Source organism: Aulonocara stuartgranti, assembly GCF_965226115.1.
Source record: "Aulonocara stuartgranti genome assembly, chromosome: 19".
In the NCBI taxonomy this organism is placed as follows: domain Eukaryota; kingdom Metazoa; phylum Chordata; class Actinopteri; order Cichliformes; family Cichlidae; genus Aulonocara; species Aulonocara stuartgranti.
In genome coordinates, this window is record NC_138955.1 from 3168364 (window position 1) to 3194444 (window position 26081).

Here is a 26081-nt window from a genome sequence, read left to right on the forward strand (position 1 = left end):
TTCCACAGCAATGACAGCATACACAGTATCTTCCATAGCTACAGTATATTGGTTTGTACATTTGATTGCTCTCAAGTGGCCAAAATGGACCACTGAGCACCTGTTACGAAATATCACATCCTATCCATTCTGCTCTGGCTTAAAGCAGTTCCTCAGGCTTTACATATTAAGAATCACTAAATACTGCTGTATCAATCTTATTTTCATCAAAGAAACATATGAACTTACTTTGGAAAGGTGTGGTTTTTCTTTTATAAAGAACAAAAATAATGTATGAAGCTATAATTATCTTTATGTTTAAAAAAAAACATGGAATCATGCAGTAATTAAAGGTTGGGATATCATATTATTTCAGAGCTTGGTCTTATTTTCTAAAACTTCAGTCCATTTCCATGATGAGAGCTGTGTAAAATATTGAATAAATACTGTTATATAGTTTTAAATGCAATGTATATTGAAATAAATGATTTTTTTTCCTGTTTAAAAGTAGTCTTCTCTTTATTCACGGAACGGATAGAGACTGAAAAACTGCAGGGCGTATGTTATGTTCACCGTCCCATGACTGGAACAGTTGCGAGCTGAAATGTGTCTGTCTTGATATTATGTAAAGATGATCATTTAAAGCCTGGAATAATTTTAGCTTCTATTTGCCATTTATATTCCTGGCACTGGAGTGGGCAGTGTGGGCCTACTGATGATCCTCCTTAACTGAATTTCTTTATGGAGTTTGAGTACCACATTGTCAGAGTTTCATCCAGCCCAATTATAGGATTTCTAAAAGCAGATATTGGACACAGCTAAAGTTTCCTAACTATAGCAGGTGATCAAGTAGCTGATTGTTCCTGGGAAGGAATACATGGAGAGGAATGAAAGCTACCAGGTAGGTTTGGATTACGACACCAGGCCTATGGTTTGTTGTTGCTGAGATTTGATCAACCATTGGCGGGTCATCTAGCAGAGAGGGATGTAATGTTGGACATCCCCACCCCATTCATCCAAACAGGGGTGATGACGCATCCAATGAGAACCAAACCTTAAGAGATCCCTCTTTAAAGGTACCTTTAGAGGGCCAAATAACTCAGCAACATGACTGTCAATACTGAATGAGAGCCAAAACATCAGTAAAACACCTAAGTTCCAAGTACTTACTGAGTGAAGCAGTGATTGTAGTTGAAATTCTTCAGCATGGCAGAAGCTGATCTGTAGCCAGTAGGTGGCAGCACATGTTCATGGCTTCGCACCATTGTATCTGGATACTGAATGGGTGTTACTCACAGCACAGGGTGCTACAGTATGGAGCTATAAGTTTGACTTTTGAAGCTTGTAATTTAATCTGGGCATTTGCGGCAGTATTTCCAGGTATCCGTTACATTAATGATGACACTTACTTCAAAGCTGTAGCTCCTAAGTAAAAAAATCATGGTGTAATTATACTCAAACAATATAATTTATATATTGATTCATTTAGGTATTAAAAGTATCTTTTTATAATATAACTTAAGTTGGATTATGTAAAACAGCTAAAACCAATGTCTTCATGTAATACATCTCTGAGTTAGTGCACATGAGTATGGAGAGCCTCAAGTGCCAAAATGAGTTAAATAAATATATCATTAAATAATTTAAGTTGTTATTAATTAATTTAAATAGGAAAGAAGTAATAGTTAAATAATGAACTTATAATGAATATTCTGTGATCAACTGGCTGTTTGTGGCTGCTTTTGATTTGAAGTATACACTGCAAACATGCTAAATGTCACAAATCTCTCAGATGTGAAAACTCGCTATTGTTATCGCTCACTTTTTCTCCACCGTCACTCCCACAACTGTTCCCTCTTCCTACGCAACCAAATACATTTTGATTAGTTGATGCGTTTTTCTGCAAATAGGCTCTGGGGGTTTCCTCAAAAAAAAATCCTGCTTTGAATTTTGACAACAGAATTCAGAGTAAAATATTTATTCTGGACTTACTTGGCCTATCAACACAATTTGAAAGCTAAAAAGTCACAGTTTTGACACAAGTTGAAACAGAGACTCTGTGAGAGTGCATCTTGCTACTATATAATCTTAACTTGGCCATGTGATTTAAACTCTAGAGGGTTAAACGTGTCATTAATTAATCACAATCAGAAACAAGTAAAACATTATATTTTATTAAGTGTTTTAAATGAAATCACTTATACTTAAAATAATTATGGATGCATTTATTTATTGCCTAGTTTGATTAATTAATGACATTAACGTTATTATTTAATGATGTATTTATTGGATTCATTTTGGCACTTGGGGACCTCCATACAGGGATGCACATTAGTCTGAAAATCAAAATGTTCCCCTCCACTGTTTTCATTGTGTTTATTTCTGATCAGATATTATATTAGAACAATAGAATGGCTTATATAAGGCCCATTATTTGCATGGCATCCTTCTTAACAGTTTGCAGCTGTTATCTCTTTCCCGTGCGCTGAGCTGACAGCGGTGGGATAACAGCTCTGTAATGAAGAGGTTGGTTTGAGAGATAAAGAGTTAAACGTGGCCGGGCTCTGCAGGCTGTGATTGGCCCGCAGCTGCAGCGCGAGTCTCGGCTGTGTGCGCGCTCCTGGAAAAGTCACTCTGTGGATGAAGCGGACTACACGGACCGGACTGGACTTCCCTGAGTTTTCTTTTCCCTAACACTTTGGAAACTTTGTTATTGTGATTTATGGAAGTGTCCGGTTTTATTGCAGCCGTGAATCCGTTATTTTATCCCGGAGAGAGGCATGTGCTGGTCTGTTAGAGGTCGGTGGAAAGTCGACCGCTGTCACTTTTGATTCATGGACTCGACACGGACTTTAGCTAAAAGCATTTCAGTCAAGAGGCTGATACGAGGCTGACTTAATTCACTGAATATTAAGGTATGTTAAAGTCCTATTTATACTTTTATTTGCATTCTCACCCGACCTTCATTTGAGCAGCTGGAGGGATATTTTACTGTAAGCACATCAAGAAACTAGCCAAAAGCAACAGTTTCCATGAACGCTTTGCTTTCCCAGACCTTGATTTTGTATCTGAATATGTCGTTTAGATACATAACTGTGCTATTAAGATATTCAGCACTTTTTAAACCCTCAATATTGACCCTAATGTAGAGTCCCAAACCTAGGTGTCTACCTGTAGTTGGAAGGAGTGGAAAAACTGCACACATCCTGTGTTATTTAACGTTAACTTTATATGTTAATATTGCCATTAAATAAATTCTGCTTGGTTTTCATTTTAAAATCCTTAAACTTCCTTATAAACCACAAAAAGATCCCAGGTGTCTTAGTTTGGGAACCTCCAGTTTGTTAGTGATATAGTGCATATTAGGTTTGGTCAGGACTTTTATAAGCAAGCTATAGTATTTAAACTATTTTGTATACAAATGTCTTGATATCCTCCAGCAGTGTAACTGTTTGTGCATGTGTCTTTCAGGTTTAGGGAAGATGAATTTGTCTTTGGACAGCATGGACATCCTGAAGATTGTGTTACTCATCTTTGAGGCTGTTTTGCTGACTGACTGCGTAAGAGGTGAGCTGCTTCATTTTTTAAAATTATTTATTTTTTGGGTTTTTCTTTTCATTTATACAGCAGTCGTAGCTCATTATTAACCAAGCTGACTGGCTGGTTTCCTGTGAGCCTGAAGAAAGCCTCAGTTGGGTTTTGAATGCTGTCGCGCAGAGAAGAGATGGAAAACTTAAAACTCACAAAAATCTCTAAACACAGCCCAAAATCAACACAGGACAGCAGAATGAGAGAGGGCAAACCAGCCCGTCCCCTACCCCTAGTTTGTGTGTTTCAGTCATGGCAGCGTGTGTGTGTGTGTGTGTGTGTGTGTGTGTGTGTGTGTGTGTGTGTGTGTGTGTGTGCATTCGCTACAGCAAAACCAAACAAACATCATCCATCAGCTTCCCAGGGTGAAAGAACACAAGTTGGTGTAAGAGTCCAGCTCTCAAGTAGCTGGCCAAAGGGCCTGACTCACAACACCCTGTGTCTGTGTGTGTGTTCATGTGCGTGCATATTTTCTTGACCGTAACCCCAACTGGAGAGTGGGAAACCTCAGTCTCACCACAGTTCACTGTGCTGTTGTTTGTGCCAGTATCAATACTCTGCTTTATAAAGACAACTTACAGTGAGCTTGTCAACAGCTCGTGAACAGCTCTCGAGACAATTTCTGTGATTTCATCCACCATCACCGACTACTGAACCATGTCTGATGCAATCCAGTGGCATGAGTCAAAGCCAGAGGCAGAATTTGTAACTTCGCTTCAGTTTTTAATGAGAGAAATCTGAAAACCAGAACATTTCCCCCGAAGATTATTCTCTGGCAAAACAAGCAGGCTCTATAGCGCCTTCTTTATTCTCCCCGCTCAGCGTGTGAGTGGATTCAAGAGGCGTCTGATAGGTACAATACCTGCATGTGGCTATCATGGCTCAAGGTAGAAGGGGGCAGGAGGCGGGGGTGGGAGGCTTGGCGGCAGTTTAGAGGGGGAGATTACATCTGTGGGTCTGCAGACAATGCCTCATTCACAGCGTGGCAGCCGTGCCTTCACGGCACAACTAAACCAAAAGTAAACAAGATGTGAAGGCTAAATCAGATTAGACAGGCAATTTTCTGTGTTTACAGATTAACATATGTCAGCGAGGGAGCAAAGCAAAACGGGGAAGCCAGTTTGGACGGTGGGGAGCCGAGGTCCGATGGGTCCTGAGCTGATTTAATGTCAGGCAATGGGAAGCATTTGCAGCCTGCTTTTCATAATTTCTCTGAAAGTGGTTGCAGATGCAGGGACACATGTACAATTGCAGATATGCGGCTGGCAAGGAGTCTGAGCAAGATGATTTTTGTACGTTCCCTGACAGTCTGTGAAGTGTAAATATCCCACAGTTCCACCAACAGAAGCAGGGATACAGTGGGTTCTGTGTTACAGTCCAAATGCAACAGCTTGACTCTGACATGCTGTGAAATATAGCCTGTAGGTGGGGGTAGTTGATTCAAAGCTTCTGCTTTTGTAGCGAAGCGAAGGCCAGCAGAGCTGTTAAGCTGTCCCTGTAAAACTTAACAGTGTATGATGACATCGTTGACAAATGTAAATGAAATCATAAAGGACGGGCCCCCTTTTCGCTTGTGTGTGAAACAGTAAAAACACGTAGGGAGTGTTACTTTACTGCTGTTATCTAAACACTTCAGGCAGTGCACCTGAGAGGACAGTAAGTTTGGGTGAACGACTTTGAGCCTGTTGCTGTCAGTCACCAGGTGACATCTGACCCAGGACCCCCTGCCCTAGTACCACAGAGAGCCCCAAATACACACTCAGTCATATACACACAGACCTCCCTCTTTCTGTGCTGCAACGTCACAGCTGGACCCCCTTGTAGCCACTGCACTTCCTCCATCTTAGCACCTTCTGCCGCCCCCCCCCAAATGTGCTGCTCTGCCTCCCCAAGCAGCTGGAGGAGGTGCTCAGTGATGTGTCCCAGCAGAGCTCTAACGTGGTGACAGGTCCGGGGACTGTTCGGCTCTGCTAAACGAGGAATGCAGCAGCCTGGACATATGGATCTGCAGAAATGCACCCTGGGAGAAAAAAACAGAGGCACCAGGTGTCCCTGTTATGCACCGGGGCTAGCTAACAATGTGCACAATGAATGGTACTATTTTGGTGCATTTTAATTAGAACCAGGCATCAAATACAGTGGTCCTTTTAAGCTGCTGCACTAGCCCTTTCCTTTTTTCTTATGTGATTTAACCCCACACGTATTTCCTTCACTTCTAAAGCTATCTGGCAAAGTTTAGAGCATGCAAACTCCTCTGCGACCCTGTTGGAAAATATACATTTTATAGCAGAGTTACATCATGGTTTCATACCAAGAATGCACTATGAGATAAACTGCATGCCAAGGGCTTTTAAAATCACAAGGCTGTTTTGGCTCTCAGACCATTTTCCATTTCCTTAAACCGTAATGACGCTAGTTTCTGAGCAACAAAATGCCCCAAAGTCCTCTTATATATATATATATATATTTTTTTTTTTTTTTCCTGCATAGTAAGAAGGTGTAACAGTGGCTTGTGGGCCAAGCTGGTGAGACGAGGTGGGGGAATGAGAAAGGGTAGAGCTGAAAAGCTGTTTAACATGTTTGTTTGTTTTTTAATCCTCCTTATGCAACTCGCACTTTAATGCCTCATTTAGTGCTGGAAATAAAATCAGCTTCATGTTACCTTTTTGTCTTTCATCCCACACCAAACAGCAGAAGTCAAAGGAAGACGCACTTCATCTTTAAGCCGCGACTGGTCCGGCGCATCGTTTCTGTTTCCCACACCACGCGTCCACCAGTGAATGCCACCCTTTTAAACACATGTCCCCTTCTTTTTCTCTGCATTTCCTCTCATTTATTACCAGTCTAAAGTCGAAGGAAGTCAGTTAAGTTAATGTGCTGTCGTTAAAAACAAGGCTCGAGCTGACCTTTACTCCCACCCAGCCTTTCTCAGCTCTTCACAGCCCCATATTTACAGAGGCTGGGTCCATTTGCAGAGAACAATGGATGGATTATTGTGTGCAGTGGTCCCCCAAGGTTGGACAGGGCAGCGGTAATTAATTTTAAACCCTCGTCATCCCTTTTGACTGGACTTATTTGCCGTGTATTTAAGCTCATAGCAGACGGGGGACTCGCTTTTCCTGAGGTGGTGCCACGTAGGCCTGCGTGAGAAGAAGTTACGAGAGCGAATGGGCGCTGCTTTCGTGCCTCTGAATATATGCGTGCGTTTTATTAAGCAGCCTGAAATTACCCTGAGAAAAGTCATGATAATGAGACATCCAAGGAGCGCGGGGCAATTTGGAAAACCTCAGAGGTAGACCAACAACTATTCCCACTCCACCTCCTTCCCCTCTAAACCAGGTGGAAATAATATACCTCCTGCCTACAAATCCCTCTGTTTCTATCGCGGAAATAATGTTAGCAGCGCTATAACAATCCTTGTTCCCAATCTATCAGCGCACAATGCTGACCCTGTCAGTTCAGGAGGAAACATTTGGTGGGAGGAATGTGTCCGACTTCACCTCTCCAAGGGGAACGAAAGGAAAGAGCCGTAGCCGTGATAAGTAGTCATAATGGAGGTCACTCTGTGTTTACTTTAGCGGGGTCGTATAATCCTGGTGAGCAGCACTCCCACTCATTGACTGACTCTAATGGACACTTCAATTAAGATTCATGTGGAATTTCAACAAAGTATTGTCTGCCACTTTCAGCTGTATGCTAATGTTCAGATTTTTTCCCCCTTTCTTTTTACTTTTTAAGAAAGTCCCCATGTCTGTGTGTGTGTGTGTGTACAATGCTCATTAGTTTGTTTGGGCAGTTGGCTCTGGGAGTGTTTTCAGACCACACACACTCTTCCTGCCTGCTGAATGGATTTGAGTTCAGCTAAATAGAATTCCTTTTGCTCCTGTTAACCTTCGCGAAACCCACGGAGCTGCTCGCACAGAGGCGTCGGGACGGCCACCATTCAGATGATAATCGACTTTGTGCCTTTCGCTGGTCTGACTTGCACTATTTAGCAGACGTATGAATAACAGATTTGTGTTAATTGGCAGTTGCTTGGTGTTAAATAAGATGACACCGGACACTGTTTAGACTCCACTCTCAGAGCTGCTGCGTTACACCCTTGGCCAAAGAAAGCGAGTGGACGGAGTGACTGGAAGCAAGCCTTGTGGGTGGGTAGGTGGGAGGGGGGCAAGGGTCCCTGCCTTCCTGGAACCTTACAAGTGACCTTACAATAACATTTCAGCCCCACAGCGGGAAGTGTTTGTCTTGCGCAACCCCTCCTTCTAAGCCTCCTTCATTTCTGCAGTCTCGCTCTGTTTTCTCTTTTCTTTCGAGGAGCCAAGTCATGGAGAGCCTCCCCGAACCCCCCGCTCCCCCACCCAGCCACCTTCCTCCCTGTTTTGTGCTCCACAGCTGCTCGCTCAGTCAGTTTAGTAGGAGAAATGATGACATGCCAATTGATCTCCACTTTCATTGCTCAACAGGAGAAGCTGAGGTTTGTTTTCCTGTAAATTTTAACTTCTAGATTTATGATGCATACCTGGGCACGTGAGTTTGGGGAGGGGGGGGGTGTTACAGAAATTGAAACTTTACTTCCTTCTTCTCCTGCTTCTCCACATCTTTCATCTGGCGTTAGATCCTGGTTGTATCTCCAACAAAATATGTACCAAAGCAACATTTTGTTGCCTCGGGAAAATACTATCTATACTGTCAACTTTAATGCGATGATGGCCTCGAAGGTGTTTCTTGGACTGAGCAGGTTTGGACAAGTTTGAGAGTTGCCATTGTGATGTTAGTGAATAAAAGGCTGATTTAAAGAGCAGAAATATTATCTGCCCCATCTGACTGTGTGTGCCTGTTTGCTGTACTTGCCACAGCCTGCTAGAATCTGTGCTGCTGAAGTCTCTGACTGACTTATCAGAATACCAAATCGTGCACCCAGGGTGAACCTGTTGCATATCATTTGAGGAGATCCTTATTGTTTTCCATCCACTTTTATTTTTATTCTTTTTGGTTTTGAGTCAACTTTTTGATTTTTAATGCATTACTACACATCAAACCATTAAAGATTGCTCTATCTTTGTTTTTCTGTGTTCCTTCTTCTTCCTCTGTCTAGGGTTTAATCTGGAATCTCTTGACAGTCCCTCACACAACCCCTTCCAACCTCTGACTAACCCTGCCACTCAGCAGTTAAAAGGATGATTGAAAGTTATGGTGGTGGCAACAGTGGTGGCTGGCCGGGCTTAAAGAAAGCCGAGCCAAGGCATGGCTGGGATAACGAGCTCTGAATGAGGCTTCTGCTTCTCTTCTCAACCCCCCCCCTTGTTTCAGTTCTCCTCTGATGAGCTTCAGTAAGACCCCACTTGGCGTTGAGGCTTATTCACTTCCACTTTTTATCGTTAAGGATCCTTTTGAATGACCCTGGAAAGTATTTATACATTGTCCCCATTGATTCCAGTTATACAGTCTGGTCTAGGCTACCGCTTCTCACAATATGCCAAAGTAGGAGGATTTTTCTGTGAGCATCCAGGCTGTTGTGATGGAATCTGCATGTGCCCGTTTCTGCACGGAATGTGAAGGCTCGAAGCTCTGATTTTTTTAATTTTTAAAAAAATGTATTATTATTTTGGGGATGCACCACTTTTTCAAATGAATAGAAAAAATCTGTCCCCCTTGACATGAAGAGTGCAGCGGGAGGAAAAGTCATTTCAGGGGGAAAGAGTATAATCTGTCATATTTTATAGCAGAGCTACTGCTGTCCCAGGCTGGAATTCTGCACCATGCAGTGAAACTGATTTGATTTCCTCCTGCACAGAGATGTGAGCTTAGGCCTTGGATCAGTCCCCAGTCTGGATGTAGATAGATTTTAAGACTTGGCAGACGGTGGCAATATGCCAATCATACAGTTACTGTGTGCCTTGATTAGCTGAACTGGCCATTATTTTTGTGTATTTTCAACCATGCAAGCACAGCAATGATGGCAGTGTCAGTCTGTCCAGGCTAAAATATTTCAACAGCTGTTGTGTTACTATGAAATCTGTACAGTAAAGGTCCCCAGAGGATGAATCCTCCTGACTCTGGCTTTCATACCAAAAAACTACTTTAAATTATATTAACAGCTAAAGTTTTACTTTATTGTTGGTGTAGACTCTGAGTGAGGTGGGTGCCAACAATTGTGGTCGTAGCTGAGAGCTGTCTGCTTGGGATCACCACAGCACTGGAACTTGTGGTAGCTTTTTGCTCTTTTTTTAATGCAGTTATCAGACAGATTACATGTATTGCTGTGCACTTAATTGTATCCAAGAGGTATTTTGCTCAATTTCAGTGAGTGAAATTCAATTTTTATTTTATTTATAGGTTTGCACTTATGAACATGTTCATAGTCAGTGACATTACTAAGTATGGACATCCATCCGTTTTCTACTGCCTGTCCAATTAAGAGTTGTGGTTTGGGGGCTGGAACTCATCCCAGTTTTCATTGGGCCAGAGGCGAATGACTGTGGGAGGAAGTCGGAGTAGCTGGAGAAAATCCACGCCAGCATGGGGAGAACATGCATACTCCACATAGAAAGGTTCCAGCCAGCCGGTTGATTCCAACCTGGACCTCCTTGGTGTGAGGCAACAGCGCTAGCTATGCCTTGTGATACTGTGCGATGGCACCTCTGTTCTGCTACATGGACCACCCACTCACACAAATATATATTTAATTCTGGTTCCAAAAAATCCAAAATGGCACCGATCATGATGCCAAAATTATTCCAATTAACGTGCTTAGGCACACACCCATAACTCCAAATCTCCATTATGCAGTTGGATAAGTTATTAAATTCACCATCTTCAATGGAAACTTTTCATTGACACCAGCACTGATTTTTTTTTTATACAGGTTGTAAGTATGTCTATTAAATGCTGTAAAACTGGACTAAAATGACATGGAAGTCTGTGGTGATTTTAATGACTCGCTTTTGGAGGCATCCTCAAGTGGCCACTCGAGGAACTGCAGTTTCTGGTGCTGTTTGTTGGCTTTATTTTTCAGCTGTCGGGGTTTCACCTTGATCACACAACACTTGATACTTCTAACCTGGTAGTCCACCAATCAGTGAGTCACAGTGGCTAAGTCTGTGGTTCAGATTGAAATGTTATGTAACTCTTGGATGGACCGCCACAACATTTGCTCCAGAAATTCAAGTTCCCTCGGGGATGATGTCATCTGACTTTGCTGATCCCTTCAGTTTTCCTTTAGTAACACCAACAACGGGTCAAATAGCTCATTAATTCAGTGAACGCTTGACTGCTTATACTGGATGGATTGGCACCACATTGTGGGCAGAAATTCACGCTTTACAGGAAGTCTATTCTTCTTTGAATCCTTGGCTTTCTCATGTTAGTTCACTATGAGAGTAACTTTACTTCATTAAAAGTCCAACAGTCATTAATGATTGTTGGAAAGAATGCCAGACATTTGTGGTTCCCAGAGGATTCATTATAAAAACATGAGTCCACTGACTTTTTACATGAACCCATTATCAGGTCAAAGGTCAAAATGAGCCCAAAATGTTGGTTTATGACCAAAGTTTCTATTAGCCTTAATGCCTTGCAACTGCTAGATATTAAATCTAAAAAATTCAGCATGCCACTATTTTAAAAGTGAACATGTTAGCATTTACCTGAAAGCCCTGTTTACTGCTGTAGACTCTTGGACTTATTATTCTAGAAAGCTTTTTTGTTGTTCGCTTATTTTTGATATCTGGAAATATGGAAAATCGATGATGTAACAGATGTTCTTGCAGCAGGACGTCTGTTCTGGTCATCAGGCGTCTGTTTCTCTGCAGGTCACTCCGGTAAAAGGGCTGCAAAGCTCTGTGTGGACAGTTGATTAACAAAGAGGGAGACAGACAGACTAGCAGACAGAGATGGATAGAGGGCAGTGACCTTTCTACAGTGCAGTAGTAAGGTGAACTGGGAAAGCACTGAACAAATTGTCACTGTGAAAGGGCGAGTACCACATCGTAATGACAGACTCAACAGCTCCATGATGACAGATTGATTTCAGACAATATTCCTGGATTGTCAAGGAGGCCCCATTGCTGTCAGTGAGAGCTTTGCCAGTTCTTCCACCCCCTCCGTCTGTCTCGTCTTGCCTCTCCCCTTCTCTCCCCCCCGCTCTGTCTCGTCTCTTGTCTCACCCGCCTTTCTCTTTCCCTCACCTGCTCCACCCCCGGCTTTTCCCTCCCTCCCGCCGCTGTCTGAATTGCTCCATTCTGCCCAAACACTCTTGCTACATCACAGTCTGTCATTGGCCCTGTCCTGAAAGGCCTTGTTGACAAAGGCACTGGTGTAAAGTGCTTCCTAGTGTCATGGAGATTGGCTTGTCCTCAGACTGTACACTGGTGTAAGGTTCCTGGAAAGCCATAAGAGGTGTTTCACACCAAGCTTAGCTGTCATCATCATCGCAAAGACACACACACTTGGGTCCACTGGTGACTGATGCATGTCTGACTCAGATAGTTCTTGTTTACAGTCTCTGTGCTTCTCTGTCACTCACTGTACACAATGAGCCAAATGCAGGTTGGACACTTTTTTTTCCAAACTGTGGAATGCAGTAAGGATGAAGGAGAAGGAGGAGGGTGTGAGAGGCAGGATGCATCTCACTGCTAAAAGATAAGAGGAAAAAAAACCCCCAAAAAACAAAACAAGTCTTGCTATGAGGAAATAGTTTTTTTGTGCAGCATTTGTGCTCTGAAGCAGTGATCTGCAAGGGTTTTTTCCCTTTTCACATCTTAAAACTCCATGTATCCCATTGGTTATATATATCTGTGCACTATGGGATTAGAGGGTCAGTAGCTTTTGGTACAGACTGAAATGAGTCTGGTTGTGAGCACAGAAGTCTCACCCACACACTGCTCAAATCTGTTGCTTTCAAGGGGCCAAACAGAAGAAACAAATGGCAAAATTATTTTTTCCAGAAGGTAAACGAACTGAGGAGCTCCAAAAAGATCTGCTATGAGATAAATAAGGATTATTTTGAACTGTGAATCATGCAAAGTGCTATTTAAGAATAAGAATAAAAATCAGGTGTTGGAAATTAGCATAATGGGTCCCTTTTAAAGTAACCCAGCAGCTTAGTTATTGTTGGTTTCTGGTAAATACAATAAAGGTTGCAAAAGCCTCCATGTGGTCCTAGACTTATACAAAGACTTAGCCTTACCTGCAAAGTTGATATCATGCCAGCAAAAGTCTTTGCAGGTTTTTCACCACCTGGCTCAGACTCAGCTGCAGCTCCTTGAACTCTTGGATGCCCAACGGTCTAAGTCCAAAATTAAAAACACAAAAAGTATCCTTTGATGTCTGAAGGGGGTAAATTTGCTCAATTATTGTGTGTGGTTTCTACAACTTTGTTGGCTTTTTACACCCTGCATAAAACATCTGCTTGTGACACCTAAATAGCTATTTTAGGTTTGAGTTTAGAAGTTTTTTGAGCAGTTTAACCAGTTCAAAGTCTTACACATTAGTACAGACATAAATTAAAAAACAAATCAGGGATTAAATTTACACAAATGTTATTCTTTTAAGACCATTTGAGTGTCTAGAATACCAGTTTATCTTATCAAGATGCTGTGAGGGAGAACTGCTCTATGCAGTTAAATACTAACCTGAAGTTTAATATTTAACACCCTGTGTTTTCTCTGGCGAGGGGGACTATGATAACATACAGATTAATACGAGTTTGTGTCTAAACATTCATATCTGTTTGTCTGCGAGGGAGAATAAGAAACAATGCACTGGCAGTGCAGTGCAGCCAAAACATGTGGGCATTCCCACAATGTCCCATTTAGTGCCAAGTGGTCGGCCAACCTCCAAACGTATTAGACAGACAGTAATAAACAGGTGCTTGTTGGTGCGCTGCTTTGTAATGGAGAGAGGGCAAAGTCTGTTTGAGTGTGTCATGTGGCCGAGGCTGAGTGCGGGCCAGGGAGTGGGGTGCGAGATTGTTGGGATTCTTGGTTGCTGCCGCCTAGGCCCACCTAATCGCCTTTTGCTCCCCCCTGCAGCCCTCCTCTCCGTATGAGCTCTGTTAAAGAAGGCCTCTCTGCCATCTTAGCCTCTGCTCCCTTCTGCTCTCTAAAGTGACCCTCCTCTCCTTAACCCTCACCCTGCTTCTCTCTCCTCTGCCTGATTTTATTTCTCTCCACGTCTCTGCTCTCTCCTTCTGTGTCTGCCACTCTGTTTGGCTTTCCTCTTTCCTCACAGCCTCCCCGCTGTTGCCTCTTCCCTGATAAGTGGCCCTAAGCACACACTCAGCCCGTGTGTGTGCACCAGGCCTTAGCCTAATGGAGTGAGATAAAACGGCTAGAGTGCCACTTGCTGTGCTCTCTTTATGACGGGACAAGCGCAGCAAGACTCACATTTGCATGAAAGATTGTGGCACTCCGTCGGTATGTTCAATTTTCTAGGAATTTTTGGGGAAAATATTTAAATTTCAGAAATATTTGAGGAAAAACGTGACTTTGTAACTCCAGATGAAAACATTTCCTAGTCTGACAGCACTTCCTTTGTTAAATTTGATAAGTTCAGTAAGTGTTTTCCTTTTGATGTAGATAGAAAAAAATAACCAAAAAGTAAGTCACACATTACAGGATAATTACTCTTTTTAATATGAAAAACTGTAATCAGTATTTCAAATACACATGTAGCTTCTATGACATTATCCACTGGATTGTGACACTCTGTTTTACTTTACTGTTTTAAGTTTAGCATCTAGTTTTTTATGATAACAGACATGCCTAGCGAGGAGTTGATCTGACTTAGAATATGAGGCCACTGCACGCATTTCAGTCACAGGATAAAGCATACCCAGTCTTACCATTTATTTGTTCTAAATGTGGAGATATGTTATACAATATTGTCTACTTAAAGTAAGACTTTAAAGTAGCTGCTGAGATCATAACTTTATTAGGAAAGTATTGACGGAGGTCATAATGAAGTGAAAAGTAGGTTTTGTTTTTGTTTTTTTGGAACCACAAACGTCATTCCCTGCTGGCCACTGCAAAGAATGCAGGTTTAAGACAATTCTGCATGGGCTTCAGCAACAATGACCATAACCAACAGTGTGTTTGACAATCTCACACATATACAGTTTCATCATTTATAAAGGCTGAGTAGTAGACTTAAAAAATCAAAATGGTGTGAGTTATGCATTTGTTAAATTGCATTTGCACTTTACCTCTTGAAAGCTTAGTAAGAATAACCCTTAAAGCTCTTTTCGGAACTGTGCAACTACCCTTGAAAAACCCCCCCAGAAAACTTGTCATGGACTGTTACGTGACAAGCAGCTAGTGGAACTAGCAAACACAGTTAAACTCAAACTCACAGCTTTTATTTCACTGGCAAAATAGTCATTGAGTAAGGTAAGAACCATAGAAACCAAACCAAACATCTTATATCACATTACTGAGTCAAAACTCGTCATTTAGGGTTAAGGGGAGGTCGTCAAATATCGTTTTGTTGGGGGAGTTACTATTTGATGCACCAGCTCTCTGATGGCATGATACTGTTAAAATCATTTAAAGTACCTCTGTTTACTGTAAAGGAGTAACATCACTCAGGATATTGTGCTATTCACCTTTAAATAAAGTGAAAAGAAGGGGAATCCCCTGACTCCTTTTTCCCACCACTACACAGCACAAGTCAGTGAAGTTCCTACTGTAACCAGAGTGCTATTTTTTGACACGTCTTTCAAGTCTCTTTGAAAGCAGTGTTTGTAATTAAAAGAGCATTCAAAGGGCAGCTCCTTCGTCAAGGCCAATGCCCTACTGCACAGACTTAAAGAAAGATCCTTTCCAATCTTTATCGCGTTCCTTCCTTCAGTGTTTGGGTAATCTTGCTAACACAGAGAAACAAACAGGCATCAACGATCCCTGATCAGCCCATAAATAAAGAAATGTCCCGTTTTCTGTGCTGGTTGATCAGGTAACATCCTGGAAAACCAACCTAGGAGGTGTTCTACTGCAAACCCCCTTTTTCACTTCCTAGTATTAAGACTAAAACGCAACAAGAAAGACCTCTATTAATTCAGGTTAAAGACTTTCCATAGGGTTCCATACTTCCACACACTTGGAAAAGTACAGTCTTCATGGAAACCCCTTAACCTGAAGTGAAAGAGACCTTTCACATAATCATAAAAGTTTTCCCCAGGATGCTTTTGGCAGTAAGCCACCTGGTTCTCAGCACATCTTCTCTTGTGATCAATTTGTTCCAAAAACAAGGGTCTAAATAATAAAATATAATATAAGGTACTTTTTCTGACGTTAGCAGAGGTTGTCTTTGCTTCAGGGGTAATAATAGACCTCTGATCCACATTTAAATGAATTAATCTGGTTTATTTACAAGTAGAAATATTCACTAATTAACTGTTTAAGTTGCACAGGAGAGAGTAGAGAGGAGACTAAAAAAGCTTACACACACGCACAGGCTTTTTGCTCCAGCCGAGGCAGCTGGGGCCGTCAAGTTTAATGAAATATAGCAGCTTAGAGTTCAAAGACTCCACAGTAGGGCCTGTTAAGGGTAAGCCGCGTGATGGAGATGTTTCCCGGAGCTTTATGACGCTGGAGTAATTCTTCTCTGTTTCTTTCCTGTTCTTTTGATGAGCAGTCGGCAGGAGGCTGTTGTTTTGCTGGGCGAAGGAAGCAGAGGCAGAGATGTTACTCCTCTGATTCTTCTTTAATCAGATAGATTGACAGGAGCATCTTATTCCCCTTTTCTTTTTATTCCACCCTGTTTCTGCTGTTTTTCTAGTCCCTCGTGTTATCCAATAGCTCCTCCTGTACTATTCCCACCACTAAAGCAGTTGCTATTCACCCCAGATCTGATGGTGCCACAGAAAGAGCCATTGTCCCGACTGGTCTTACCCGACTCTTATCTATTGATTGGAAAGGCGAGAGGGGAAAATAACCGGTATTGATTACCACACTGGGTGAAGCTGCTGGGCAGGACGTCTGGACGGGTAAGAAAAGACGGCATTCTTCACCCTCTGCTGCCTCACTGCTGTCAGAACAACCGCTCTCGCCACTCCACGTATCCCATCCCCTTTCACCCAGCCTCCCCTTCCCACCCTCACCTCCGCCTTTCTTGAATTGCCAAGATGGCTCTCCTCCCCGGTCTCACTGTTTTATGCAGATTTTTATCTCTGTTTGTGAAATGTATAGCCGAGCGCAGCAGAAGCAGCCCCTGAACAGAAGCTCTGGCCTTTCACACACTCCCTGAGCTGCGGTGTCCACCTCACCTTTCGCCCAACCCCTCCGGTCTCAAGTGAAGTCTTCGGCTCTGGATTTGGTTTCCAGCTGGAGTTTTTCACCCCCCTCATTGTCTCTCATATTCCTTGAACTTTGCTTTTATTTGTTCATTTTTTTTAACTTGTATTATGCCATTGGTCCTAAGGCTTTAAGAAAATGTGTTGTAGAATGCTTCCCTGGATGCACAGGCTCCATTAAACTCCTTCTTCTGCCTTCTGCTGAGCTAACACAGTGCTCCTGAGGAGGAGGAAGCATTCTCCAGCTCCTGTCTGTCTCTGCGCCTCTTATCCTTTATGTAAATACTGCACACTGAAGACACATTCGCTCAGATCTGTGTTTATCTTAGTAATGAATCACTACAGTCTGCCTGCGTGCAAAAGCCTTTTGATGCCTTAGAAAATTCCTGCAGTTGGCTGGAGATTAAGCAACAAAATGCTTTTTATTGGAAAATGTTTGAATAACTGTATCGTGCATTGAGGCGGACAGTGTTGCGTGCATTATGGGGTTGGTCTCATTGTGGTTGGTTAACTTCCAGCTGTTCTCTATTGGTACGGCTGTCAGCAGCCTAGTCAGCCTTTTATTCACATGTTTGCAATGATTAAGGCCGAAGCACTTTGTATGGACTAGAAAATGCATGTACACATCATTACAAATCCACAGGTGTTTAGTAAAAGAGGAAAAAAAATAAACAAGGAGAAAGCTGCCAGCACATCTGAGCGTTGCTCAAGCCTGGAAGCTTTTGTAGTCTTTAACTTTTTAATTTATTATTTTTTATTTCTTTCATTCTCTTCCTGACATTTCCTAACATATTTCCCACCACAGATGCCTGCACGACAGATCAACTGCTCATTAACTCGCTCACAAGGTTTCGTAAAAGCTGGCTATATTTAGTCTGAATCACAAGAATGCTTCTTATTGAATGTGCCCCTTTCTCTTAAAATAATCCATCACCAAATTGAGCAAAGAAAAACAGAGCTAATTCTGTGAGTCGCCAGGCCTCCTCCTCCTCCTCTTCCTGCACTATGAAAGATTCCATTCACACATGAAGCTCGCTTATAATAAGCAGCGCTTTACCAGCGCAGCAGTACGGAAAAGCCCATATGGTCACGTGTATCATTTTCCAGCAATTCCAACAATTTAAGTAAACGCTCACCAGTTTCTCATGAGTCGGGCAGATGTCCATTTATCCCTGTGTCTGTAGAGGACTGATACTTTGTGAGGTAACCAGAAAAGAGTCTGTTGCAGTACAATCGACCTCCTCTATGGTGTGATGACAAATTGAATATCAGGCATCTTAAACTGTGTATCTTAAAAGGGCAATAATTTCCCATTTCTCAGACCTGGAGTTGTTGTTGCACAGAAGGCCTCTGTGTGCTTTCAAAGCTTTTAACTCCAAGGTTAAGAGAACCTGTCCTTGAGAGGGCGGAGGTGGAGGAGTAGAATGGAGCCCCCCCACCCTCGAAGAAACGATGCAATCATGCACACAACACAAACATTTCTGAAGTTATTCAGACGATGTCCTTGATTTCAGCACTTCTTCATGCCTTGTTTTTCAAAAAAGACTTCAAAAGCTTTGGAGGAACGGAGATTGAGGGAGGAAGTCATTTTGTTGCACATTCCTCGCACTCGGAGCAACAGCCAAAACTGTAATAAGCCAAAAAAGCTCAGGAGTGGCTCGAGTGTCCAAGTTCAAGATCACCCAGACCCTTTCATCACAACCGAAGGAATCTTTTGATATTTTTGGCAACACACCAACTTGGATTTGTGTTCTGGTTTTTGCAAGAATTAGCTAGCTGGGCAATTCAAGCAATAACGTAGCCATCATTTACTGAGAACTGCTGGACTTGCTGGACAGGTGAGAGCAGCCAGTCAGCCTTCAGTTTGCTGCTGAAAAACTCATTTTAACAGCGTTAGTAATGGAGTCTTCCTCAGAACCTCCTCAATTTAGACACTTTTTAGCATTTTCATTACATGAAAGTAGATCATGTTAAACTTCAGATGTTCTTGTATAGTGTCAGTGTGGTCTGTTGTTCATTATTGTAAGTCATGGAATTTAAATTGTATCGACTGCTCTCAGTTTTTAACTCATGCAAGTTTAGATAATAAATAGCATCTATTTTTCAAAGTCACGCTATTCAAAAATTGATCCCAGCACAATTGATCGATGTGACAGATCTAAGCCATATGCTTTATTCCTGCCATAAACTGCAAAAATATTAGACCGATTATTATACAGTTATGTCCAATGAAGCAATTTCAGTCAGGTTGACACTGAGCTCTGTCCAGGGGCGTTTGTAGTATTTTTTTTAATGGGTGGAAGAAGGTGGGGGGGGGAGACAATCAGAAATAACTGTTGAAAACAGCCTTAGAAGACATATTCATGAGCATCTTTCCATTAATAGAACAATAGAACAACCCATTTCCTAAAAAAATGATAGTAAGCAATTATTCATTGAACAGTATTTATTTGTAAGAAACAATATTATTATTATATACAAGGACCAGTGTATTTTCATTTAAAAATCACAGCTGCAACTTCCTGAAGGAGACCCACCCCTGAAGTGTCATGACCCGGACCACAAGACACGGAGACCGTCAGGCCCACCGAAGACAGCGCCGCGGATAGCTTTCCCCTCCACACCAATGACTGAGAAAACTCAGGCTGCAAAAGTGCAACATGGCAGCTGTTGCGTCGTCCATCTTTCATGCAGTCATTGATACAACTAAAAAGAAAACAGACGATAAAGTTCAGTGAATTTCATTATTTAGCTTGCTAATACTTTGACCTGAATGTTTACACCACTGACAGAAAATAAAAAGAGACAGAAATACAAGTTAAAATTCGGAATTTGTTTTATTGATTTGGAAATTTTTAACATATTGCTAATCAATTTGATTTAAATAGGGCCCAATAACAAAAGCTGATTGAAAGTGCTATATATTATAAAGACCCTACAATGCAAGAGAGAAAACCCAACAATCTGATGATCCACTATGAGCAAGCACTTGGCAACAGTGGGCAGGAAAGAAAAATCCTTTTAATGGAAGGAAACCTGCGGCAGAACCAGGCTCAGTCGGTTGAGGGATTTTAATCCAGTTATAATCAAATTTCTCTCTTGCTACGACATTTTTGATGTTATGTATTTAGGTATTCATCTGCAAGGAAAAAGATGACCATTTTTCCTTCAAGATGAATACTAAGTTGATGTTAAAAAACACCACTTCAAGTTGTGCGTCTTAATGGCTCGGTGATGGTTTTGGCCAATGCAATGAAAAACCTGACAATGGCATTTGGCTTCTTTTCTGCTTCTGACAGATGTTTAGTCAAGCTAGATGCAATGTTTTTTACTGCTGTGGATTTCTGTAAATCCCAATAAAAGGTAGATCTGATTGAGAAACCATGGGATACTGCAGTAATCTCACAAGGCTGTGTGCTTTTTGGCTGTAATCGTGACAATAATTTTTAAAAATGATGGCAGCTGGAATAGGCTCCAGCCCCCGCAAGCTGCATGAGAAGAAGAAGATGAACGTATCATCGTGCCATTATCAATAAGACTCAAAACTAGAAAAGAAAAGAAACTATTCAGCTTGAGAACCATCGTAGTTTTCGCAGTTTTCTGTACAATTGTACATCTTTTTGGAACCACAGGCTCTGCCACCTGCTGGCCATTATATAGAATAGATTTGGCTTCATTTTTTGTTAATACACAACAGGATTTCTTCAGGTATTTAATTCTTATCTATTAAGTAGTTATGTTGCTGTTGTGGGAAAGGCCTTTATTAGTAGAAAACACTGTTTGTTGACTGTTTATAAAGAAAGAAAACATTAATATAACACAACATGAAGGGTGTCAGTCATGATGGTGATTGGCAGCTTTTTTCACCTTTAAGCACAACCAGACTTGCCCTGAGAGGAACGAGTATGTAATCAGTTTGGTTTATTTGTCTGTCTAGCGGCTACAGTTTTCATATCATATCTGATTTAATTGTGGTGAAAATTGGAACTTCAAGGTCACACCAAATGTGAAAATCAGGAAAATTTGTATTACCCTCATTTTTTATGGATTATCTTCAAAATTCACAACAATATACTAGGCCTTTGGGGACATCAGTACCTAGGGTGGCTAAGCATTTGAATATGACCTTTATTGCTAGCGTCCGCTGAAGGTCAAAATTTGCGCCTCACAATGCTGCCATGAAGTTTTGCAAAATCACAAACTGCTTGAATATATTTTAAAATCTCGAGTTTTTACAGCTTAGATAAGCCAAAGATTTCAGCCAGTTCTGCTCCAGTCATATGGATAAAGAAGATAAAATACACCATTTTAGTATGTAATGTTTCAAGGTCATGGGGTCAAAGGTCAGACATCAAAGTGTTGTTATGAAAACAGACTGACGTCATCCTGTCAGTCTGCAATAAAAGCATCATAAAACATCAAAGTTTTAGTATAGTCATTGCCCTTCGGGGGGGAGTGCCGCTCTCTGACTCCTCTAGTTTCCTCTCGTTTCCAGTCCATAGATTTTTCATAGAGAGACACATTTAAGGAGACCAAAATCTTCCTGCCTTTATGTTTAGATTCAGTAACTGGCACATCATATCATGTTTATTCAAGTACAAAAACTTGGAGGTTAGAGATGGAACTGGTTTTTTTTCCTGTGTCAGTATTTATCAGAAACTTCTTCTCATCTAACTTGCACTGATAAAGGAAATAAGGTTACTTCTCCAACCCTCAAATTATTCCTTTATGTTGGAAAGGACACATTTAGCGACAGAAAAATGGGCCTGTAAATGAAGCAGCAGTGAGAGTTCAGGTTAGCCAAAACCACCACAAACATAAAGCCAACAGAAATCTCAGCTTGGAAGGAAATCCTCCTCTGGAAGGTCGGCGTGAATTTACTGTAAGTGTCGAACACTCTGCAAAGAAGTGCAAAAAAAATAAAGTTCACCCTTGTTTTTTTTTTTTAATTTTATTTATTTTTTATGAATGGAAACGGGGCATTCAGAAGTTCTCTTGTCTCTTTTTATTTTCTTCCGACTTGTACTTACGTCTCAAGAAATATATTTTGCAGCTTTGACAGAAGCATTTCCTTTGCAAGTTCAATCTGTTTTGATGCTTTACTTCAGCTAAACCTTTGACATGAATCAGGCCTTGTTTTTGTAAGTCACTCCTCTCCATTAATCCAGAAGGGACACATGGTTGAGTGGCTTGTGAGACCATAAGTCGGAAGAGATAACTGTAGCCTATTTGTTCAAGATTTGGCAGAAATGTATTTATGTTTTCCCGAGGCGGTTAAATCCTTTAGGACTCGCGGTCCATATGAGCTCGAGCAGCACTGAGCCAACGCTGGGACGTGTCTGTGGTCCTAAATCAGATCCTACAGAGGAGAAACAGTGAGCGTCTCTGTTCTGATTTCCTAGTAGCTGTGGAGTGAGATACGGGCCAGCTGACAACAGCCAAAAAGACTGCGGTTGCATTTTCTCCACAGACATAAACAATGACACTTCCAATTTCCTGTGCGTGCTGTGGACCAGGAAAGGACATCCACAGAGAGAAAGGGAAAACTCTCAGTTTATGGGTGAAGGAAAGAGGGTTTCGTTGCTTTTATGCTGCTTTTACGCTGAAATATGTCTTCTTCTTTTTTTACTTATACAGCTGTATGTATTTTTTTGAGAGAGAAAAAAAGAGACTGAGTCTGTCACGGTTCTGGGTCCGTTGGACCCGGTATTTTGAGTTTATTATGTTTTGGTTTATTTTTGCATTATGGATTGTTTTCTGATGTTCTGGTGCTTTGTTTATTATTGTCATTATAGATCTGTTTCTGTTATTCTTGGTGAGGGATCAGTTCTTAGGTTTTGGGTTCTCATGTGTGTTGCAGTTTCTGTTCAGTGTCATGTCTGCATCTGGTTTAGTACTTCTTGTTTCCTGTCTTATTGTGAAAGTCTTTGTCTAATGTTAGTGTGTGCAGCTTAGCTCCCCCGTCTCGTTAGCCCTGATCTCCCCCAGCTGTGTCTCCCTTCTGTTGCCCATTCCCTCATTACTACCCTGTGTATTTAAGCCCTGTGTTTTCCCATGCTCGGGGTCGTGTCGTAACATCATATTATACCTGTGTGTGTTTCTGTTCTCCATAGTCCGTGTTCACTTCATGTTTTGTTTTTGTACCAGCAATAAAGCTGAGGTTTTTGAGTTTCAAGTTAGTGTCTGAGTCCTGCGTTTGGATCCTCCTTTACGCCTGCCCGCACACAGAGCCCTGACAGAGTTAAAGATTTTTGGCTTTAGAAATGATAGCGGCCCAGATGTTGTACCTGCAGCTGAGATACATCTGTAAGCAAAGTGATGGATGCCAGGGGGAGTTACCTGTGTCAGGATAATGAACTTCTTGTTTACCATATGTGTGAAATGCACTGAAGGAATGTGACTCCTGTGCGTGCGTGCGTGCGTATGCATGCATGCATTGGGAGAGGCCATGCGTACATACCCTTTCCATTGTTTTTACTGCGAGCAGAGCGCCCATTTGTCCTGAGCCGCAGTTTGTGCTCTGTGTACTTTTGAGGTCTGTCGCAGGTATAGGGTTTGGTTGCATTTCCTCCCCCTCTTTGCGCTCCCTCGAGCTCCTGTTTCTCCTCCGCGTCTGCTCTGCTCAGTAATTCAGGGTTTTGTTTAGTTTTTGATGGGGGGTTAGTCGGAGGCCCGGCACTGTGCGACCAGCGGCGCAGGCCTCCTAACACCATCACAGGGTGTTTCGGCCTGCTTCACTTCACCAGATCTGAGGGCCCAGACCCGAGCCAATTAAGAGCCGGGAGAATAGGCTGCTGTCCGTCTCGCTGAGAACCGCCCCCTCTCATCTCTTTGATGTCTTGCACGCTACACATAACCAGAGCCAGAACACTTCACCCTCTCTGTGCAGGCAGTGAACGACAGGGCTTAACCAATTATTACAATCTGGTTTCAAGATTTTGGGTAATCATTGAGAAGATGACAAATTGCCTCTATCTCGTTTCATCTGCCTCTGATCTCACTGTTTTAGACTCTGGTTTGATCCTGATAAGTCAGGATTCACATGCTTTTTTTTCCACTTGCAAGTGTGAATAAAGCTGTTTTTTCATTATCACTCAGTTATAATCTGTCATGCAAATTAAAAGATTTTTAGATTTTAATGGTTTGACTGCTGTTACTTTTAAATGTTACTAAAAGAAGAAAAACAAACTAAATGATACATGTCTACTTCATCCTAAAGACTCTTAATCCCTCTTCAGGTGATGTTTCATTGTCTGTTACACTATGATGGGGGGAAACACAGTGAGTTGCTGCGTGCTTTTAATGTTTTTGGCCTACAAATGCTAAAAGATGTGGAGCACCATCTGAATATTGTGGTCAGCCACAGAAACACATTTTCACTGTTAACAAAACAACTTTATCACGTGGCCCCCTTTTTTATAAGGCTCTCAGTTGACAGTGATGCAATGCACATTATTGCACAGACAACAATAATGTTGCAGAAAGAAAGGCAGAAGACAAAAAGCAGGTAAATGAGCAAAATATATTAAGTATAAAGCATTTAAATAGTAAAGAACAACAAAAGCAGCCAAAAATCAGTAGAGTGGGGACATTCGATTGTGAAAAGAAGATTATGTAGTGCTTTGGAGCTATAATGTTATTTCATCATGAGTCTACAAAGGATTTAAGCTGATTTCTATCTCACTATATTTTAATGGTGTCTAAAACCAACCAGACTAACGTTTTCCTTCAACATCTTTTTAATTCTCGTTTCTGTTCACTGGTTTTGCCTGAAGATGCTCTCAGTGTCATCATAAAAAGCAAAGAAGAGAAAAAGATGATCTGAAAGTGAGCGTTCACATTTACTGACTTAAATGTGAGCTGTTACATATGAGGAAATATATGAGACATTATAATTGCATATTTTCTTGCATCCTCAGGACCTCCACGGGTGTCTGACAAAGTTGAGCACAGACAGACGGCCCGGGTGGGCAGTGCCATCAAGCTGCCATGTCCGGTGGAAGGAGACCCTCCACCCCTCAAAATGTGGACCAAAGACGCACGCAACATCCACAGTGGCTGGATACGCTTCCGCATCCTCCGCATGGGCCTGAAGATCAAAGAGGTGGAGACGGATGATGCGGGGACCTACATCTGCAAAGCAACAAACGGCTTTGGTAGCGTTAACGTCAACTACACCCTCATCGTCATTGGTGAGTGCGGACGGAGTTCGGTTTGGATAACCTGCCCCTCGGCAGGCTCACGAGATGAGATCATTGGCTCGCAGAAAAATGTGTCATTCTTGTTAATGCAGCAACTATAAAACATGAAGTCACCTGTCTCTTAACTAAAACCAGAAACAGCGGCAGTGAGTCAGTCCCTGATTTGTACTGTCGGGCCTCATCAGTTCCGCTGTGGTGTTTAGGGGCCAGATTTGTAGCTTTTCCCGGCAGTCAGAAATCTCACCTCAGTTTAAATGTTAAACGAAAGCATCGCTCACAGAGGTCAAGGTCTAAAACAAGTAGATTTATGGAGGTTTAGTGGCTGATCCTCTCATCTGTTCTATGTGTTGCTGCCTCTACCTCTGTCTGCCCAAAGTCAACAGCGGCACGGGATATTGTTTCATACTACTTCATCCTCTGTGACTCAATTGGATCTCCAGCTCTTCCTTTTCCTTAGGCCACACTCTTTAGAGGAAGGAGGTCTGCAGCCTCACAATAAGAAACACATTCAGTGTAAAAGTTTGTCTCCAGCCTCTCCCGCAGCTCTTGTAAGAGCACAATCTGACCGAGTGTGTTACTCTTTTGCACACTTTTGAACACAGTGCATTTCCTCTGCGCTACAGCAGCACATGATGAATGAGCGGAGTGGAGCGTGAAGGCTGTGTTTATTCTAATTACTCTAAGATGCCTAATTTGGGCCAGAGTCTGTGCGCTCTCGCAGGAGGAGTTACAGTCGGGTCTTGTGACAGGCGTGCTTCAGACGAAGAAGAGCCATAATCAGGCACAAGCAGAAAACACAAATCACTTCAGAAAACGGCCCTTATTGCAGTAAAGCATGCGCATGAGTGGGGAATAGATGAGACCAAAGTTTATTTTAGGGTCTCCCTCTGTCTGTTGCTGGTGAGTTGAAAATGAGGGTGTCTGTTGATTGGGCTAAAATGAAAGGTTGGAGACTGGGGCACGGGGCCAGCTATAATGGTTTGTAGTATAGTTGTGCTGTATAGTATCAAAGTCAGACGTGG

At 42.0% G+C, this 26081-nt stretch overlaps 1 protein-coding gene across 3 annotated transcripts in view; it reads left to right on the plus strand.

Annotated features, from left to right (window-relative positions):
• Positions 1-2509: 2509 nt before the first annotated feature.
• LOC309695428 (fibroblast growth factor receptor-like 1) overlaps positions 2510-26081 on the plus strand; it is a 33254-nt gene continuing 9682 nt past the window's right edge. The window contains exons 1-3 of one of the 3 annotated variants that reach the window (XM_082516071.1): positions 2510-2894; positions 3451-3546; positions 24778-25050. In XM_082516071.1, the coding sequence (XP_082372197.1) occupies positions 3462-3546; positions 24778-25050 (358 nt within the window). In that variant the 5' untranslated portion in view covers positions 2510-2894; positions 3451-3461. Of the gene's footprint in view, positions 2895-3450; positions 3547-24453; positions 24686-24777; positions 25051-26081 lie in introns of those variants that run through there. The other 2 variants (XM_082516072.1, XM_082516073.1) reach the window with 2 other exon arrangements.